General features: G+C 32.6%; 1 protein-coding gene across 1 annotated transcript in view; it reads right to left on the reverse strand.

Annotated features, from left to right (window-relative positions):
• LRP1B (LDL receptor related protein 1B) overlaps window positions 1–22,759 on the reverse strand; it is a gene marked incomplete at its 5' end in the record, with an annotated part of 1,526,008 nt that overhangs the window by 663,852 nt on the left and 839,397 nt on the right. Inside the window, 2 exon segments of the mRNA XM_057550915.1 lie at window positions 6,763–7,008; window positions 12,352–12,599. Coding sequence (XP_057406898.1) covers window positions 6,763–7,008; window positions 12,352–12,599 — 494 coding nt within the window.

Raw genomic sequence — 22,759 nt, forward strand, 5'->3', positions numbered from 1 at the left:
ACAACCTACAAAATGGGACAAAATATTTCCAAAGCACATATCTGATTAGGGACTTGTATCTAGAATATGTAAAAGACAATTATGACTCAAAACTAAAAAGATAAATAACCCAGTTTAAAATTGGGCAAAGGTCTTGAACAGGCATGTCGTCCAGGAAGATATACAAATGACCAATAAGCACAAGAAAAGATGCTCAACGTTGTTAGTCATAAGGGAAAAAAGTCAAGCACAATGAGATACCACTTTGCACCCACTAGGATGACTATAATAAAAAAAAGATGGACAGTAAAAACTGATGGAAATTGATTGTGTAGAAACTGAAGCCCTCGTACATTGCTGATGGGGTTTTAAAATGAAGTAGCCACTCTGGAAAACAGCTTGGCAGTTCCTGAAAACGTTAAATATTGAGTTACCATATGACCCAGCAATTCCATTCTTAGTTTTCACCCAAGAGAAATGAAATGCATGTCCACACAAAAACTTGTACATAAATATTCACAGCAGAATTACTCATTATAAGCAAAAATTGGAAACAATCCAAATGCCCATCAACTGATAAATGGATAAACAAAATGTGGTATATCAACACAAGAGATTTTTATTCTACAATAAAAGGAAATAAAGTACTGATGTATGCTAAAACATGGTTGAACACTGAAAACATTATGACAAGTGAAAGAAGTCAGTCAGAAAAGACCACATACTCTACGATTCCATTTTTATAAAATGTCCAGAATAGGCAAATCTATAGAGACAGAAAATAAATTAGTGGTTGTCAGGCCTGGAGTAGGAGTTGATGGGGAATGACTTTTAATGCCTGTGGGGTTTGTTGAGAGGGTGATTAAAATATAATAATATTAGATAGCAGTAATGGTTGTATCGCTCTCTAAATATACTATAAACCACTGAAGTGTGTATCTCAATCTATCTGTTGTAAGAAAAAAGAAATATGGTAATAAGTGTGGAAATTTATAAAGAGTAAAAAACTGTACATATACTATTTTTAGTTCACTGTTAACTAAAAATCATATATTTTTTACCTCATTCAGATTAATCTGTATAACTATCCTCAGCTCTGAAAACTTTTCCATCTATATAAGGAAAGACAATGTAACATTCTGACAATTTAATGTTTTCCTTCTCTGTGTATTTGTGCTAGTTGAATAAAGTTGAGAATTCATCCATTAAAAATTAACATCTTATTTAAACTCAATAATTCATAAAATATAAAAAGAATTAATGCAAAGGAATTAGAAAAAATAAAATAACTACAGCAGCCGATAAGATAGAGAAAAATAGATTACCAAAAAAACCCAAAGTCATTTGTTTGAAAGACTAATAAAGTATAGATAAACCTATGGCAGGACCAATACATATACAGGTAGATATACATATACATATACAATATATGTACAAATGAACAACAGAAGGAATGAAAGTAGGAAATAATTAAGAATATATAAAATAAAAAGAGTGAGATATATACTTTAATTATATATGAAAATAGGTAAAAATAAGACTTTTTCTAGAGAAATGTTACCAAAATTTCATATATTTCACAATTTTCATATATTTCAAAAGAACTATAAAATAATTTGATTCAACCTCCACTCTGAAAAAAGCTTAGGTGTAAGGGACAGAAATAAGCTTATAAAACAGACTGTTCAAAGGCATCGTGGGAATCTGAGAGCACACAGTACATAGAGATGGCTTGGATCTTTGGAATAGCTTGTAAAAGCTCTTGCTTTGGAGTCAGGAGGAATGAAGCGCAAAAGCTCTTCTCTAACATCTCTTTACCACAAGGCTCTGGGCAAACGAAGTAACCTTCTGTGTCTCAGTTTCCATAGGTATAAAATCAGAGAATTAATAATATCTAATTGGCTTCTTGTGAGTTATAAATAAATTACCTATGACATTTTAGATGTTTGATAAATGGTAGCTATCAGTAATATTATAATTAAATTTAAGAAATTATTTATATGGAGTTTGGGATTAACATATACACACTACCATATAGAAAACAGATAACCAACAAGGACCTACTATGTATAAAACAGATAACCACAGTGAACTATACTTAATATTTTGTAATAATCTATAAGGGAAACAAATCTGAAAGGCATATATATACATATATAAAACCGAATCACTTGGTTGTGCACCTGAAACTAACAACATTGTAAATCAACTACATTTCAATAAAAAATAAATAAAAATGAAAATAGAAAGAAAAAAAAAAGAAAGAATAAACAGAAATGATTCATAGAGGTGGGAGTTTTGAATAGAGTATAGGATTCAGATTTCCAGGGAGAATGAAGAAGATACTGTCATACTGAAAAGTCATAGATGACAATGAGCAGCGTACATGAAGGAGATGGTAAAATGAAGTCATATATGTGAAAGTACTTTACATGCTTGGCCATGATGCATTTATTATCATTACTAATGACAAAACCAGAAATAATGTGCGTGGAGTGGAAACCCACAGTGGAAGACAATGAAACATCAGATTGGAGAGATTAAATGAACAAAAATGAAGAAAGCCCTTAATGTCGGGCTGAGGATATGAGGTTCTTTTCATAAATAATGAAGAGTTACTTTAAAATCATGGATGGAGACTGATATGTAAAACTCTCACTTTATATTAAGATAAATAAAGGAATGGATGGCCAGATTATAAACCACCACAGCTTCACTGCCCTGAGCTCTTCCCCTTTATCTTCCATTATTCCCCAAGGTAGCCCATCTGCTTAACATCACTTTAGTCTTTACTATATGTCTGAGCTCTTTTCATCAATTCTCATCTTCCAGATCTGGATTACCCTCTCCCTTTTCAATAAGAATATTATATTCCTTCAACTTTTTGATATTTTACTTCTCACAAACTGTAGAAACAAGAGGATGATAAAAAATAGGCTGGAAAGAAGACTGCCATCATCATTACAACATGCCTGGACTGCGCTGTGGCACAGATGCTTTTTTTTTTAGAATTAAAGTTTGGGTGCAATAAAAAAAACTTGTTTAAATACATAAAAAATGGAGTAAATGGAGCTCCAAATCAACTATAACTCAATAAAAAAATATAAAGTAAATGGGGCTCCAAAAAATAAAAAAAGTTTGGGTGATGGACACAGTGTACTGCTAGGTGATCATTATGTTTATGCAGTTTTGTATTTACATCCATGATCTCTTTCTTTAAAAAGATATGTTTTAAAATTAATACAGTTATAAAAAAATCTTTTAAAAAACGAGCGATTAAGAACAAAGAAATTGGGCTTCCCTGGTGGCACAGTCGTTGAGAGTCTGCCTGCCAATGCAGGGGACACGGGTTCGAGCCCTGGTCTGGGAAGATCCCACATGCCGCGGAGCGACTAGGCCCGTGAGTCACAACTACTGAGCCTGCGCATCTGGAGCTTGTGCTCCGCAACGAGAGGCCGCGATAGTGAGAGGCCCGCGCACCGCGATGAAGAGTGGCCCCCGCTTGCCGCAACTAGAGAAAGCCCTCGCACAGAAACGAAGACCCAACACAGCCATAAATAAATAAATTCAAAAAACAAACAAACAAAATAAACCTCTCATTAAAAAAAAAAAAGAACAAAGAAATATATTGGTGGGTAAATCTAACCTAATTCAGGCTAAAAGAAAATAAAAGGGAGATGCTACAATGTTCTTTCCAATGTTACTAGAAATATGCTGCAAATTTGTAAGTAGGCTACCTACCAAACAGCAAAGAAACCAGAGATAGAAAAGAAATGCAGTCAGTAGCAATAGTCTGGGTTTTCATAAGTAAAAAGAAAATATTTCAGAGAAAGGTGATTAATAAATTACGTATTAAAGAGGGAACATGTAAGGCACTGATAAAATAAAGTATCCAGGTACCCAAGAGAAGTGAGATTTATTTTTATTAAATAAATAAAAAAGATTATAAAAATAGTATTTTGAAAATAATTATAGTTAACTAATAAGATGTTAAAAGTGAACTTAGAGAAAATAGAGTAAGTTCAGCAATTCAGCCAATGGCAGAGTGTAAAGAATTTAGGAAGGGATGATTAGAAAGAAATAAGAGAATATGAGACAACTACAGAGGAAAATTCAGGAGGAAAAAAATGGGCGAGTCATGCTTCTAATTTGAGGCATAAAGAGTACTATTATTTTTAATTTTTAAAATGTCAAGAAGAATAAGCACAGATATTGCATTCAATAGAGAGAACACATTTTAAAAAGAAGCACTCAGCTTAAGAATGATGGGAAAAAAGAACAAAAGAAGAGCAAGAAAAAAGAAATTTTACTTTTAAAGTCCAATAATCAATAGTCAATTCATTTTTATTGAACTATGAATCTGCTGTAGGTTTTTCAAAAGGAAATGATAGGAATAAAACACAGAATACATTTTTTTATGTATGAAAATTGGTTTAAATCAAAAATAAGTTTTAATACCTAACAAAACCTCTATTATCTGTAACAATATAAATGCTGATAATGGTATTTAATATACTGTATGTTGAGGAAGGGATAAATTACCAGCAGGTTAAAGTTTCCATGTAAGAAAAGCTCTGTACTAACTTTAAAAGGTAAAATATACTTTTGCTTCTCTGTTAAATTATAAACAAAGCCAGGTGTGAAATACAGCAACCTTAACAGTGAGAAATGATATGGTACTATTAGAGTTTCTTTCTAAGCTGAGGGTAGAAGCGGTCAATTCCATTAGAAGAATTATCTTTGCACCTGGTAAATTATATTCAAATGTTGAATTGTTCTAATATTCTAGTTGTTCTAATATTCAGCTTGAGTTGTGATTGATTTCACAGAGTACAAAGCCACTATAATAAGTCAATCATTTTGTCATCTGTATCCGAAAACCAGACATAGAGCCAATTCTCATGGAAAACATGATTATAAATATATCTGAGGTCAAAGTTTGATCTATCATTTCCCTACTCCAAACATGTATATGAAATGGCTATTTTTATTACAACAAACTGCTATTTTTTTTCAGCTTCTCATGCCAATTATGTTGTGCAAGAATTTTGAATGAGATAGTTAGATAAATGTTTGGGAGACTTATGCCTCTAGGACTCAAATTTTAACAGCTAGGAGAAAACAACTACAAGACAACATTTGAAATAAAATAAGAAAATAATTTAACATTCCCTGAAAAAAATCATGTTTTTAATTGCATATTATTTTATTGGATATATGTAAAACACAAGAGAAAAATCTATAACTTGATTTCTGACTTCAAGATGCTTATCACTTTATTGGAGAAGTAAAGAGCAAAGGAAGAAGATAGAAATAAAAAAAGCAAATTAAAAATGTGACCACATATTTTCTTAGACAAATTCTAGATATAGAAAGGAGAAGTAAGTGGAGAGCAAGAATATTTGGAAGAAGACTCTATTAAAGAAGAAAGATTTGATCTAGTAGGTTTTAAAAAATATCCAGGATTTTTAGAGACAAAGAGGGAAAGTACAATATAAGCAGAAGAAACAAAATGAAAAAAGTTTATGATGTATGGGTTCTTAGGAGCCTGATGAAGCCTGGGTACTCCTAATCAGAAATTTTTAAAGACTACAAACACAGTAAGAGAAAAGTAAAAAAAAAAAAAGTTTACATAGAAAAAAGTATCAAATATATTCAAATACAATTATCAAAATTCAAAAAAAACAATTTTTGATGGAGTAATATATGTACTTTTTTAAATTAATGCATTCAATAACAAGATTGAGCAATGGGTCTAATGACTCCCATTATTGAAGTAGCAGTGGTTTTCAAAGCCTGAACATAAGTGATATTTTGCGATATTAGAAACAACTTTAACATGATGTGAATATGCCTATCACTTCTATTGGAAACACAGTCCTAGTTGCTGCTAAGAACCGGTCAGTGGTACACATTCACAATTGAAAGAAATGTTAACCTTCAGTGAGAGATTAAAGAAAATAAAGGTGTAAAATTTTCCCTAACAAACTTCATGGACCCCTTCAATTCTATCCATGGACCTGTAAGTGTCCTGTGACTCAAATTAAGAATCTGGAGAAGACAATGGGAAGCCACCATTCATTAAGCACCTAATGGGTATAGGGCACAGCAAAAAGTGCTTCATGTTATTCTCACAGCATGTTGTTGTAATGGGAATTGATATTTGAAAGATGAGAAAACTAAGGCTCAAGGAGTTTTAGGTAACCTGCCTGCAGCCACGTACATAATGAATGTCATTTATAGGATTAGAGTTCAAATTTCAGATTCCATAGCCTTTGTTTGCTTTTCCTACTGTGGAATATGATCTAGAGAATCAGCAGAATGTCTTAAATGGGCAATCAGAAGATGAACACAGCCAGAGCAAGGAGTTGTTTTCAAGAGTAGTAGAAATACAGTTGGAAGTGTGGGACAGGGCCAGTCTTTAGAGGGTTCTAAAAAGCATTCAAAGAGAAATAAAAGTAAATGCTTTGGAGCATACAAAAATAAGCACCTAGGGAGCAAGATGACAAAAGCAGTTATCTAAGGAAAAGATAATCAGATGGACTGTAATGGTAAAGGATTATTGTAATATTTTCTGTCCAAAAGATTTTGAAGTAGGTCTAATATGACACATTATACTTAAAGGCCTTTTCTAAAATTAGTTGTACCCATTATTGATTTTCTGAGGTGTTTTTGCATTTTTTTCTCAATATCTATTCTTAAATAGAGCAAGATACACAACACGCATACACACACACATATCACTTGCTATTCTTAAATACAGCAAAACACACATCTACTTACTGACACTTGTGCAACTTTCACCATCCACATCCAGCTTCCACCCTTCATAACATGAGCACTTGACTGTGTGCTTGTGCTGCTCACACACTTGACTGCACTTCAGATGATTGCTGCAATAATCTACAATTTCACATGTTTTATTGTCTCTGCTGAGTTGAAGTCCTTCAGGGCAAGAACAGACAATTCCTCTTCCAGGAACAACAGAACAGTGGTTGCTACAGCCTCCATTGTTCAGTGAACATTCATCTATAAAAGGAGAGGAACAGATTATAGGGCATCATCAACTGTTTTGCTCAATTAAATACTAATCATTGAACTCAATTCTCTAAGGCTGGAATTAGAGCAAGGATATTATAAATGAATGGAGAAAGCACTCTTTAGATTTTTGTCCCAGAAGTTGGGGTAGGAATGATGAAAGAATTCATCTAATGACCAAATAGAGTTCTATATGTCAGAAATTGGGAATGGAAGATTTTCATTTCTATAAATCTTTGGAGTACACTTCGTTTTACTCCATAGAAGTAAAGTGAGTTCAATGTTTCCGTTATTACTGGAAAGATTACGCTGAGCCTTTTATCAGTTATGCAAAATCAGTTTTTGAGGGCTTCCAAAAGGGACTCACATACACTGGTGATCTGAAAATCTGACTTATCTCGGTGTTTATAAATAAACAGGCATACACATACACATGTATGTATTATATCTATATATCTTTTTCTACATCTATAGTGTGATTTATAATAATAATCCAGAATGGATTAGTTTGCCCTTTACTGGCTACAGATATTTATTTATTTACTTTTATTTTCTTAGATATTCATTTTTAAATTAGGTAAATTATACATTGTCCTTCATATATTGGTTATTATTATTAATTCAATGAGGCCATGGAAACATAATAAATAATACACAAAAATACTTGACCTGGCATTTTGGCTGAAATAATCAGCAAGTAGACTGCTGTATAAAGAAAGAGAACTTTTCTTTCAGGGCACTTATAGTTTATAATTACACATTAGATATATTTATTTATCATTCTATTTCATCACAAGATTGTAGGATCCATGAGGGTATGCAAAATATTCGTTCTGTTTACCATGTATATCCCACAGCTAGCATGGTGCCTAGCATAGAGTAAGCAGGTAAAAATATTTGTTGAATAACAAAATTTAACAAAATCATCCAAAAGCACACAACTGCCCCTAAATTGAGCTAGTATTTGTCCAACTGGGAAATTTCAAGATGTCATATTTACACCCTTGACAAAAATAGCAAATAATTGTTTTCGCAACCATGATATTACCTATTATTATATACTATTAGGTGCATAGTAATAAGGCCAAAGGAAGCGTTGTCTTTCTTTGCTTTAAAAATATGTTTGAGTAGTTTTCAAAGACTGTTCAGTTAGGTGTGTTTTGAGACATACTGAAAAGGAATGTTGTTCAATGATTGGCGAATTGCAATAATAATTACTTATATACCTTTAATATTTCCTGTTCTCTATGGAAATTCATCCAGCTCAAAAAATTGGACTGGAATGTAAGGCTTTCAAAAATATTCTCTACACATTTTAAACTTCTGTATGGGTCAACTATTCTTCACATTTGTCACCATAAAAGAAGTTACAGTAATAAGAAAAGAAAAATGATTACATTAACTGTTTTCTCCAAGAATTCAAGTTTGGCATTATTTTAGAAGAAAAAAAAAATAGATTCATTTCTTGGTTCCTTCAAATATGTTTGTTCACCTGTAATCATAATCATTTCAAAACAGCAGTCGTTTCAAAGTCTTTGCCCCATTTTGTTCCATTGACATTCTTTTTCAAGAGAATTACTGTAAAGAAATGTCATCATACCCAGCGGGTGAAAAAAATTGTTACAATGCTTTTAGCTTATTTCAAGTACGACTGTTCTCTCAGCATTCAAATGTCTCTTTCTGACACTACCTGTGGAATTAAATCCTAGATTTTAGGATAAACAAAATTCACGTTGAAACTCTACAACTTAATATATAAATTTAATGGCAATATTTGTATGGCTAGTTAGCCCCTTGTCAATTTTCCCTTAACCCTAAACCTATCATTAAATCCTTCAGCTTCTTTTTAAATTTTTTGCTACCTGACAAAGACTCTCTCATTGACCAAACTCTAGTCAAGCACCTCTGAACCCTCAGTCTTGGCTGATAAAAACTGCAGACTCTCAGCACAAACAATTTCATTGTCTAATCCTCTCCCCAACCCCCTCTTCCCAAGCCAATAAGAGACTTGGACAAACACTAGCCCAGTTTTTAACAGCTCATGGCAGCATCCCTAAAATGACCTCAGCCCTCCTTAAAGTTCCTGCCTGAGAAAGCTCCATGACTCCATGATGCTGCAGAAATTTACTATGGTTTTCCCCAAAACCTGATGATAGGCAGATAGGGCCCTGAACCCCATCTCAGAGCAGTTACTTTAGAAAATTTTCAATATAAATCCTTTCTCTGTACCTTTGAGATGTCAATCATCTACCACCCAGAACTGTTCCTCCCAACCCCAGGATCTGAAAGCCATCTTTTTGAAATGCAAACATTTAAGGAGATAACTCTCTCACCCTTACTCCCAACCCTGTGGGTACCTTGCTCTGACTTGTACCACTGCCTCCAGTCATAAAGATATGAGAAGTTTGTCTCTTTTCTGGGATGAGCACCAGTTAACAAACCCAGATGGCCTAGTCACATGGGCCAATGCCCCATTAACACCCCTTAGTGCCTTTCCCATAGCACATTCCAGCCTTTAAAAAGTTTCTCATCTTTTGTTTTGGTGAAGCTGATTTCAATTCATGTTGGATACTCTTCCCTATCGCAATAGTTATTACTGAGTAAATATCACTTTAACTAGTATGCAGTTTTATCTTTGACATACACTTATAACAAAAATCAACAGTTAACTCCCTTCTTGAATGATTGAAATCTCTTCTCATTTGTTTCTTAAGTGCATATCTCTTTCCTCTTGAAATCACTTAAAATTCCCCCTGAAAAAATAATCTCTCCACTAGGATTCAACTTATCTTCTTGAGCTCTCTCTTTCTTAAAAATTTTATAGACCAGATTTATTTGGAGAAAACAAACAACCTCACTACCCAAACGATGGACGTTTACATCTCAAGACACCTCCCAAATATTGTCTACAGATTACAGGTCATTTTCATAAATTTTACATGTATTGAGGAACAGGATATGAATCAATCCCTGTTTTTGTTTCAACGGGGGTAGGGTAGAGTAGGGGGATAAAAAAACAGCTATTTTAGATACAACTATTTGGAAGGAGTTGACATGAAGAGGGCAAACCCTACATTTTCACCATCTATAGCAAATGGTTTAAAAAACCCTTTCAACTTTGGGTATCTTTCTCTAAAATCCACTCTTTAGCTACAAGCCAATTCATGCCAATTATTTAAAGTTAATTCACTTGGTATATCTTTCAGGTCCACTGGGTAAATGATTCATTATGCCCATTGCTGCCGCACTCAAACCAACAGCCCCGCCTGGCTGGACAGGGCCTAACCTAGTATTGGTTGGAAAAGGATTTGAAAACAAGAGACCGAAGTGTCATTTCTCTACAGGAACCAATATTGCCGACCATCTACAGACACTACAAAGGTGCACATAAAAGCACCTTTTCGGAGAAAAGAAGAGCCTTCTGCAATTCAGTCAATCCCCTGACCAGTGATTGTTTTTGTTTTTCATTGTTCTAATTCTCCCTCAACTTCACCTCATAAAGGACAGAGTATGTGAGTTCAATATGCCATAGTGCTGCAATCAGTACAAAAATGTCTTTTTATCTCCTCTGGTACTTCCACACCTAGCTTTACTGTGACCTTTTCCACTCCCTGTAATCATTTAAAATCTTTGAGCAAGGCTTCTTAGACAATGAGTACAGTAGCTTGATAAGCAAGAACTGATTTTCAATCTTGAAGTAGACAGAGAAATGAATTCAGAAGAAATCCCCTTTTCTCTTTTATTTTCCCAATTTAGGGAGCAGAGAATAGGAAAATAAGGCTGCATTTTCTTATGATTCTCTTCATTTTTCTTAATGACTGTATTTTCTCTTCTTTGCCTTTTATTTACTTCATTTAACCCAAAGGGTGAAGAAAAGATGGAAAGGCACTCATTTATTTCAAGACCTGTAGTGCATTAGGTATTATTACCATGACTTCCTAATAGATATCATCATCTCCATTTTTGTTATAAGGAAACTGACAATTCCAGAAATTAAGCCACCTGCCTAGGTGACTTAATTGAAGTAATTGAAGAATAGAATTCAAACTTGTCAAAATCTCATTTTTTTCTATAATTATACACTTTCAATTTTAAGACTGTTGATAGTTTCCTTCTTTTAGAATTGCTCTTACAAACTTCATGAGCAATTCTCATACATGGTAATGTAAGAGAGATCTTTCCATCCACCGAACTACTCCACCAGGGAGAACAAGCTGGGAGAAAAAGAAGTGAATACAGATTAACTAAGCCTGTCATCCTTTATTTGTAATTTTTTTGATTTAATTTTAGGGTTTCTGTTTGTTTAAATGATAGCATCACTGAATGAAGACTGTTGCAGTTACTGTTTCAAGGTTATTTTATAGAATCACAGACTATTTGGAAGAAAGGATGTTTTATTACATAAATTTAAAAAAGAATAACAGTCTTTTTTATATCACTCAGTATGCTATTAATGCTCAATTCAGATCAATATATGATAACTTTAGGCTTAAATGTAGTTGTCTTTCCTATTTCCAATCAGGCAGGTTCATCATTTCCTAAAGTCATTTTCTCACAGCCTCAAGTCATCTCATTATTGTTCTTATCGTGCTGTAAATCTTCGTCATTACTCTATTGATGTCACCTTCAGTATTATCTAGAAAACATATTTTTAAAATCTCCTTGCCAAATCTCTGATCTCCCCACAGAGAAGGAAATGTAATTGCTTTATATGTGCTGGTGGCATAAGGAGATGGCTAGTGAAAAGTGATTTCAAAGCTCAAAAGCTATCACACTGAAATCATCATTTTAACTAGATAAAGCATACTAAAGAAAGCTACTGTATGAAAACTAAAAACTTCTGAGAAAATTATATAAAATCAAGTAATATTCTATTGATTTCATTATCCAGTTTCTTCCTTTCCTCTTTTTAAAAAAGGTTTCTGTTGTAATGATCCGAAGTCCTGACAAAATACATTGGGTGGTAGTAAATTTCACCCCATAGTTTAATAATAACAGGAGTCTTCTGTTCTGAGCAACTCACTGACAGAATATAATCAATTCAATTGTGGGAACATCATTGACTATTCAGAGATCTAAATGATGAATGCAGCTGTACAACTGTTAAGTTAGTTGGATCAGGTAGTCTTTTCTGCTTCATTTTTAGAGATTTCTGATCATATTTAATTTTTAAAATAAATATACAGTGCCTGTAAAATGTAAACAGGATTCAACCCTAAAAGTTACATTTAAAGAAATGACTGGAGGGAACAAATGCTACTATAATAACTATCAGCCAGTGGACTAAAAGGTTCTAGTCTCCAGAAAGAAGCAATGAAGTGAAACGTGCAATACCACAGAGGTCGCCTTCATCAGACCCATCAGGACAATCCCTTCTCCCATTGCAGAGTTTCTCTGGCTGCAGGCAGACTGAAGTGTCATTAGCACAAGGGTACTTGGGTGGCCCACACAAGAAACTGTCACAGTCATCTTCGTCTGATTGATCTTCGCAATCGATATCTCCATCGCATACCCAGGCTTTGTTGATGCATCTCCCTTAAGAAAATAGCAACAACATGCATTTAATTTTTGCAATTAAGCCACTGGAATAATGAGTAGTCATTGTCTTCAGTCAGAGGCAGAAGAAATTGCCATTAGCAAGAAATCTATTTGCTGATAGTTTGACATTTTCATGACAGCATTTGAGTAGTTCTTGTCCTCATTGTAATAGTGTTCTTAGTGTGAAAGCCTTGATATTTTCTTTAGTTTCAAGTTATTGCCTTACCCTATTTAAAAAAAAAATCTGTAACTCATTGAAAGTTTACTTTTAAAAGCAAATTTTAAAGATATATTTATAGTAGTATAAGTCCTTTTCAGGACTTATTTAGATAAGTGCTATCACTGTATTTTGGAGCCCTAAAATTAAGCAAATGCTTTATTTTTGAAGGTGAAGATGTCCTTCTATTTACATTTATAACCTTAGCAACTCAACTCCTCACATTCAGACTTATGTACATGCTCTTTCATAGAAGAATGTAAAATGTTACTAAACATTTTAGTAGCTAAGATATATACAGACAAAATTTAGAGAAATATGTTCTTTATTGACTTTGAAAGAAAAAAATGAAGTGATTATTGTTTAGCCAGAATGTTTCAAAAGTAACAATGTGAAATTCCTAGAAAACAATGGGTATTGACTATGTAAACTTTTTTTTCGTTGCAAATTATTCTTCCTTTCCAGAATATTTGTATTTTTCTTCTAATTAATCATCTTTTCTGAATTATACAATGTTAATGTGTAATGTGAATAAAAAATGTTCCTAAAGATAAATACTGGTTATCGGTTGACTACACCAACATCTCATAAAATGAGTGGGGCAAATAAAAGGGAAATGGAAAAATGTTAGATTGTATATGTCCAAGAGTCATTATGTATTTAAATGTCTTCTTCAAACTTAAGGCTACTGAATTTTAAAATATTTAAAATATTTGTGAAAAGATGTTTTATTTATAGAAATATATTAATAATTCTCTATACTACTATATATCAAATAAGAGAAAAACACAAATGATCAGTTCCACAGTTAATATAAATAAATTTGATAATATTCAACATTATTTATTGATCAAAATACTCTTAAAATAAAATGAATTATTTTATTCACATAAAATGAACACTTCATTAATGAATTTGAATATAAATGGAGTAACATTATAAAATTTTGCTTTAACATCATAAATAAAACTAATAATGTTATTATTTTATATTGCCTGGAAATATTATGTAATGTAATTAGACAATAGAAAGAAATGAGGTATAAAACTAGAAAAGAATATCATTACATGCAGTTAATATAATCACATAATTATAAATCAATAAAAACTAAATAAGAACTATAAGAAACTAAGAATTTAAAAAATATGTAGCTAGTTTCAAAAATTATACAAAAATCAATAGATTTCATATATACAAAGATAATATAGTAGAAGAAAAGGTCAACCAAAAAATCTACCATAAAACAAAGTATTTTGAGTTAAACTACACAAAAACTGTATATAATTTATATGAAAATTTAAAAGTTTATAAAGAAACTCAAAAGAAGCCTGGAATAAAGATATAGTTTGGTTTTAGAGAGGAAGATATATTAATTTAAAGGTATTATTTTTCCCCTAATTAATACCATCCCAATAAAATAGTAACAATATTATTGTAATCCCATGAATTTATCCTAAACTTAAGAAAATAAAACTGCAAATATCATGAGGAGTCTTCTAAAAAAAATAGAGGAACACTGATGAGTAGGAACTATATATGCCAGATATTTAGAAGTGTTTTAACGTAACATTGGTTAAATTTTTTTCATAACAGGATATCAATAAGCATCAATAATTAAACAGCATAGACACATGAGAAGTACAGTCACTTATGTACGTGGTTTTAATATACAAAAACCAACAATTCAAAATAGTAGAGAATAAATAATTACAAAATTAATAATGTTAGGATTGTTGATGAGCCACCTGGAGAAAAAAATGCTGAATCTTTACTTGATACTTACACCAAAAAAAATTATAGACAGATCAAAGAAGTGTTTTAAAATAATAACAATGATAATACACAAACATTCTAGAATAAAATAGCTATTAAAACAAAAACATTATCAACATAGAAAATATAAAGGACAAATTGATAAACTTAAATACTGTCCACACTGAGCAATAAAATCCATCTACAGAGTCAACATAAGGTCAATAAAACCGAAAAAAAATCATTATATTTGACAAAAAGGGCATATTTCTTTAAAATAGAAAAGCCTCATAAATCAATACGATAAAGATCAATAAACTAATATAAGTACAAGATTCACAATGAATCAATAATGGCTTACAAACATAAGATGTTCAAAATATCTTTCAATTAAAAAAGTAAACAAAAACAGCAATATGATAGCATTTTTTCTCTCAGATTGATTAAGATTAAAAAGTTGTATAACACAAAGATAGATTTGACAAGGGTATAAAAAAGCAACCCCAGTGTTGAAGGGGCTACAAATTGGGATAATCTCTCTGTAGGCCAATATTATGAAATCTAGTAAATTAAAAATGTATCAACCCCTTATCACAGTAATTCTAATTTTAGAATTTTTTTCATTGGTATATTTGCCCGATGCACAAAGATGCATATGCAAGGATATGTGTTGCTGCTTTGTATATATTAGCAAAAGTCTGGTAACAACTTAAATCAGCATTGCAAGACTGGTAACATCAATTACAATGCATCCATACATTGAAATTATACACTTGAGTGAAAAACAATGAGATAATTCTGCATAAATTAAAATAAAACAATCTCCAAATCATGTTAATAAAAAAAGGCCTACACCTGAGTATGCTGTAGGCTTTCTTTTATATTAGAAGAGAATTATCTGTTTACCAATATCTGTGACTATATTTCCATACATATGTCAATATAAGCACACGCATAGGCTTGTCTCTACATGAATTCTTTCTGGAGGGTTACACAGGAAATAGTGAAAAGTGATTGCTTCTGGCAAGGAAGAAGAGGTGCCTGGAGTAGGAGACAGATGGATTTTTCATTGAATCCTTCTGTGTTATTTTATTTTCCTTCCACTATATTTCCACGTAACTTTTCAAAAAATATACTAGCTCATTTTAAAATGATAAAGATGAAACATATACACATATGCCACAAAGTCGGATAGTTTCTACAAATACAGAGGTTACTCTGTGCCTTATGCTTTCCTAGAGAGTTTAGGTAGTATAAGGAAGTCCTAAGACCCGTTCCCTGTCACCAAGGAGTTTATAATCTAGTTAGCAAGACAAGATCAATGCATAATACATATTTGTAGTCTAAAATATGACATCCTGTACTTAAGTATTAAATTGTATGGGATCATCTGCAAGTATAATAGAATGAAGGGAGAATTCAAGAATAATATAGTAATTTCCATTTTTAGTTTGTAAATCAAGATGCATTTTTTACATTTTTTACATTTTACATTTTTTCCTCATACACACTCCATAATGACATTCTTAACCACTGACTCCAGAATGACCTTAAAATTGTTTCAACAAACCCATCCATAAATCACTATCAATCTTTTAGAGTCAGAATAGCAGTTAAACCTCTTTGCCATCCCTGTTCTAAATGCTGCCTGGGAAAGGTAAAGAAAAATCTTATGCAAATGACTAATAACTTTAACATAGATTATGTTACCAGAGATATGAATAAATATGAATACATAGCTTAGATAAAATGTACAAATTTCAATAGCTCTCTCCTCCCACTGATTTTGCAGGGGATGTTTGAAACTTAATTGCTTTTCCCTTTCTTGTTTGGTTTTAATTTTTATAAAACTGCAGATAAGAGAATACACCAGGTATGATAAGTTTAGTTAAATTTCTATTTCATGACCATCAATTGAATAAAACCCAAAAGCAAATGACCTTAGTAAATATGCTTAAAGAGTGTTGATTTTTACTTGATTTGTATCAAGACAGATACTTACATAGTGAAATCACTGGACATAACATAGTAAAAAGTCTAGTATTACAACTTCCCTTGTTTAAGCTCCTTCCTTTATATATATAAGAAAGTTGAAACTCAGGTCAAATTAGTATTTTTAAAACAAAATAAAGATTAATAATACTAAAATGTGTTACAGAAATTATACACATCCAATATCTAAAAACACAAAATCTTCAAAAATAACTTTTAAAAAAATTGTGCACAAATAAGTTCAAATAACCAAGTAAACCAAGTTCAAATTGTCTTTACTAATTCTTCTTTAAAGAGATATCACACGTTAAAAAAATAATATTTGGTGTTTATTATCAAGTTGAGTTCTACATAATATTTTCTGATTTATTTATAAAGATATTTTCAACTTGATTCTTACTATGTGTGCAAGACACACTCTTGTGGGACTTGTAGTTTTGTCCTTTGAGCAAAGAGAATAAGAATGGCCAAACAACAGCAGCAGCAACAAAATACAGAAATAGCAAAAATCAGCATGTTGGTATCATGGCAGCTACTACAATCACACACACACATACACACACACTCTCTCTCTCTCATACACACACTCAGGACTTTGTAAGGACTATTTTGATTTGTGTAACCTTGAAATATACAATTTAGGTTAAAAGTCAGTACAAAGTCAACAGCTATCGGAAAACTAAGAGGCCCCATGAATTCCTAGAAAATGTGCTGCTTTCCTCAAATAAACTTATATGATCGCTTCCAAAGTTCCTTTTCTCTCTGTTAAACTGTTTTGGCTATTTTTTAAGAATAGATTTATTAATTTATGAACTGCTTGACTTTCTTTTGTCTTTATGAAAGACAATACGCTACAAGAGGACAATTTCTGTCCTGGGATATGACTGGCAGTTATATCAAGAATATGGGTATGAAGAAAAGTGAATCTTTGAAAAAATCCAAAAGGATTTACTTAATAATATGATTTTTTTGAATATTGGTTTTTGAAATACAATCTGTCTTTTAATTTTTATACTACTAACTTTTAATCCCACATACATATTTATTTCTCTAACAATGTTTGGCTTCGATTCAATTCAGCAAATATTTATTGAGTATTTTGTACCTGTCTAGCTACTGAACACTGTAGGAAAATGGGAAAGACAAATTCTTGACCTTGTGGAGGAATAAGTCGAGTAGTGAGAAATGTTCTATAAAAAAAGGATGAGATAAAAGCCTTATAAAAATTACAGAGTGCTATGGAATTTCAAGGAGCTAGAAAAGATGTATGATTGAAAGGCTGAGGAAGAGAAAGCTTTGCTAAGATGTTATTTGGAAAGGGGTTCTGAAGAGTGGCAGTGAATAGTAGATATGGACCCAAGAAAAAAGGCATTTCATCTAAACAGCTGTCTTATGTGTATAGTCTTAACATTCAAATACATAACCTCTGCAAAAGCAAATAAAAGGAAAGAGACAGAGAACAATTTAATAGTATGGTGCTTTACTGCTGCTACTCAGTGGGAATGTGTCATGGCATAGATGGTGAAAGTAAATCAACTCTCCCTTAATTTGGTCTCTCTTCCATTTCTGAGTGAATCCACTATAAAATTATATTTTGTATATTTATTCTTTGTTTTATGCTAAATATTTTCTTAATGATACAGCTTTATGTACAAATTTTCATCAAAACTGTATATACAGAACCATGTATACTGAGTTTTGTGGATGATTTTCAATGGTAAATTTGAACATAGGCAGTTTTAACTTTATTTGTTGAATCTAACCCACATATAAGATTCAACTCCTATACAAATGCATAGACAGAGAAAGGGTGGGACTTGCTCCAGAGGCAGCAATAAAGCAGTTTGGGGCTGCAGTTCATGAAATGTTGATTGCTCATTCAAGAGTGTCTCCTAATCTTACAATGGAGAACCACTGAAAGATTTTGAGAAAGTCTGTGATCAGGTCCCAGCTTATGAAGTAAGGGGAACCTAAAAACACGTGTAGAATGGATTGAAGATAATAATTGTCAGGGATAAAAATAGTAGACCACACAAAGGTCTGAGTGAGATATAATAAAGGCTCAACCTTAAGCTCTGATGTGTGAAAGGAAAGAACAGAATGGGTGCTGTTAAGAGAAACTGCAGAGGTAGCATCAGTAGGACCTGGAAAATTATTACCTGCTGGAAGTGTCAAAAGGTAGTTTCTGCTTTAAATTTAAATGTTTAGGAGAATGAAGATGTTTCTAACAGAAATAGAGGAGAGAGGAAGAATTTCTGACTTTGGAGAGAAAGTGGGATGTTGAGCATAGCAATGGAAAAAATGGGTTTGAAGCGTGGGGTTCAATATCAGTGACTGAAATTTGGGAGGCATTTACCTGGAGGTGACGGTTGAAACTTTGGGAACAGACGAATTTGCTATGGACACCTTGCAGAAAGATGAGAGGAGTAAAACAGAGAAATTAAGAGAAAAATCTGTGCAATGTCTGAGATGGATTATGTATTCAACAGATGTCTTTAAATTAAATATAAGGGGTAGGCAAAGGGAAAAGGAGCAAGGGATGGTGAAATAAAAATAGAAATCTAAATGGTGAGTGGAAAGAGGACAATTCAATATGAGATTTCATAAGGAAAAGTTTCAAGGAAAGGATATGTATTGGAGAGAAAGGTCAAGTATTGCAGAGAAAGAACTCACTATACAGTATTAACAGTCAAAGGTATTGTTGATTAAGTTCATACTATGTTCTAGGCACTTTTTGTACAGTCTATTGGTTATCATTAATAATATCTCTATTTTACAGATCAGAAAACTGCACCTTAGAGAGGTTTGGTAATCTATGCAAACTCATGTAGTTACTGAATGGCAGAGGAGGACTCAAGATTGAGAAGAGGATGGGCTGAAAAATCATTCCTGGTGACAACTGAAACAGCAATTTCCATCAAAGGCAGGGAGAGGATGTTAGACAGCAAAAGGTAAAAGAATGAATGAGAACAAAGACATCGAGGTACACTACACAAGACGATTCAACGAAGGGAAGGAGGAAGACAGGAAAACTGATAAAATCAAATGTTTTTGAGGTTATTGTGCTAGGTATATTTATAAAGAGAAAGAAAAATTAGTGTAGAGAAAGAAATTGAAGACATGAGCAAGAAAAGTGACTAAGGTCCCACGGGATATAGGAGGTCACAGGATCAATAGCTAAAGAAGACACCTTGTTGGCAAAATGGAGGGTATTTCCTATTTTAGATACAGGATTAAAGGAGGAAAAGAGTAAGTATACAGCAAAGTGTTTAAAACTGTCAGTGGGAGGAATAAAAAGAGTAACGTGCAAGGCTTATAAGAAGCTATATGCACAAAAAATCTATTAGATTTAGAGCACACAGACAATGGAGAGCTCACCATGTTATTTCATCAGAAATAAATAAAAGTATACCATAGGGTCAGTTACAGGAAGGGAAAAAAAGGTGCTCTATTTAGAAATTCTTCATATACAACCCACCACATAATTCTAACAAAATCACTATTCCACTGTAGCATAAGTTTGGTTCTAATTACCCAGATTGATTTTTACCATAGATTAAACTCACCATTTCACTTTTTATTTACTGATACAACAGCGGGGTAAGGGAAAAGAAACAAAAACAACAAAAAAAACCTAAACATAGAAAAGAATAACACTTTGCCATTCACACAAGCCCACAATGGATTTTCATTACATGAGAGGATCAGAACAGAGGATGGTGTTTATGAAGCCAATGTCAGAGTTAAATCCCCTTGTGTGCCAGTTAGTTTTGTTACATTCTTCTGCTAAAGACTACTTCATCCTTAACTCTTAATTCAACCCTGGGACCTTACTTGAAAATGTATGTTACTTTTTCTAGTGGAATCTAGAGTGAAAGGTTATGGGTCAACACCAAGCTATCACTTGAAAAGACAGTCAGTCATGAGGGGAGACGGTACAAGTATGACCTCTCACTCTTTTTCCCTAGCCATCCTTTCCCCCATTCAAAGACAAATATTGACAACAGTTTCTTGTGAAAGCTTCTAGAAATATTGTTATTATAGAAAAAGAATATACTTGTATTTCTTTTCTTTTTATTTAAACAACATTACATACTATGCCCACTAATATGTTCATTGACTTTTCACGCAAAAGTTAATCATAGGGAAACGTCCATGTCAGTGTATTATAATGATTTCCATTTACTAAATTGTTGCAAGGTATTCTACCATACGGATGTACCATAATGTTTGTACCTAGTGCCCTATTTTGGTCTATTTAGGTTGTTTGCGACATTTAGCTCTTAAAAACAATTTAATGGCAAATAGCATATGAAAAGATCCTCCACATCATATGTCATTAGGGAAATGCAAATTAAGACAATACTACTATAAACCTATTCGAATGATGAAAATCCAAAACACTGATACACTCAAATACTGGTGACGCTATCGAGCAATAAAAATTCCTCATTCATTTCTGGTGGGAATGCAAAATTCTACAGCCACTTTGGAAGACAGTCTGGCAGTTTCTTATGAAACCAAACATATTCTTACCACATGATCCAGCAATCACACTCCTTGGTATTTACCCAAATGAGATAAAAACTTATGTCCACACAAAAACCTATACACAGATGTTTATAGCCACTTCATTCATAATTGCCAAAACTTGGAAGCAACCAAGTTGCCTTTCAGTAGGTTGAATGAATAAATAAACTGTGGTACAACTAGACAATGGAATACCATTCAATGTCAAAAAGAAATAAGCTAACAAGCCGTGAAAAGACATGGAGGAACCTAAATGAATGTTACTAAGTGAAAGAAGCCAATCTGAAAAGGCTACACATACTATATGATTCCAGCTATATGACACTGTGGAAAAGGCAAAACTATGGAGACAGTAAAAAGATCAGATGTTGCCAGGGTTTGGGGGGAAGGCAGGATGACAGGCAGAGCACAGAGGATTTTTAGGGCAGTGAAACTATGATACTATGGTAGCACATATCATTACACATTTGTCAAAATCCATAATTTGTACAACATCAAGAGTGAACCCTAATGTAAACTATAGACTCTGGGTGACAATGATCTATCAATGTAGGAATGCAGGGTCATTAATAGTAACAAATATACCAGAGGAGGATGTTTTTTCATGATGAATTATTCTCTTAATATATTGCTGGGTTTGCTCATATTTTATCTCGAATAATGGTAGTCATGGTCATCAGAGAGTTTGTAATTTTTGTGTGTATGGGAGGTACCAACTTTTGTGGTTGGAAAATCAACACTATGTTGCTTAAAAGCTTCTATTCCTTTCAAATTCTCTGGAGGAGATGAAACAGCATTGTAGCAATGTTCCTTAAATATCTGGTAGAAATTTTCATCTGGACTTGAAGCTTTTGGTGGAATAGTGACAGGGGTTATATATTGATTATTTTTTAAATTTTTATAAAATATATTGCCTATTTTTTTCCTTTCTAGAGTTAATTTTGGAGATTTATATTTTTTAAAAACTATATGATTTTATTAATACAGATTTTTATATTCACTTCTATGATACTTCATAGATAGTTTCTTTAACTTTTATAATTTCTTCAGCATCTGTGATTATTTTCCCATTCTCATTTTGTGCACTGCATTTTCAATGTGTTCTTCTTTATTAGGTCAGTTAATGTATTAGTGACTTTAGTTATTCTTTCAACAAACTAATTCTTGAATTTTCACATTATGCTATTTTCTTTCTTTTTTCTAAATTCAAACATTAATTTGATTTTGTTTCCCTTTGGTTTCTTTTGTTATTTTCTAACTTCTTGAGTTGGATGTTGCATTAGTCAGGATAAGTTATGCTGCAGTAACAAACCCTAAAATCCAGGGGCCTAACTCAGTAAAGGTTAATTGCTTGTTCACATAAAATCAGGGAAGGTAAGGTCGCCTTCATCCATCTTGTATATGTGCCCTCTAGACCCATACAGTAAGGAGATGCTCACTATAGCTTAACTGCCTTGCATGGAAATGATATAGTCCCTTCGGCTCACAGTGCTTAGCTAGAACTGGTCATTTGACCCCAATCTAAATGCAAGAGAGTTGAGAAATACAGTAAAGCATAAGGAGTTGGTGAACACTGTCTGGTACACATTGTCAAAAAACTATTTTTTTAATTACTTAGTGTAAATACAGTTGTCTCAAAAGTCTCAGAATAGTTTTAACCTTTAATAATTTTAGAAATATAAATGCTAAAAACATAAAAATCATTTAAAAGTT

Source organism: Balaenoptera acutorostrata, chromosome 8 (genome assembly GCF_949987535.1).
Source record: "Balaenoptera acutorostrata chromosome 8, mBalAcu1.1, whole genome shotgun sequence".
In the NCBI taxonomy this organism is placed as follows: domain Eukaryota; kingdom Metazoa; phylum Chordata; class Mammalia; order Artiodactyla; family Balaenopteridae; genus Balaenoptera; species Balaenoptera acutorostrata.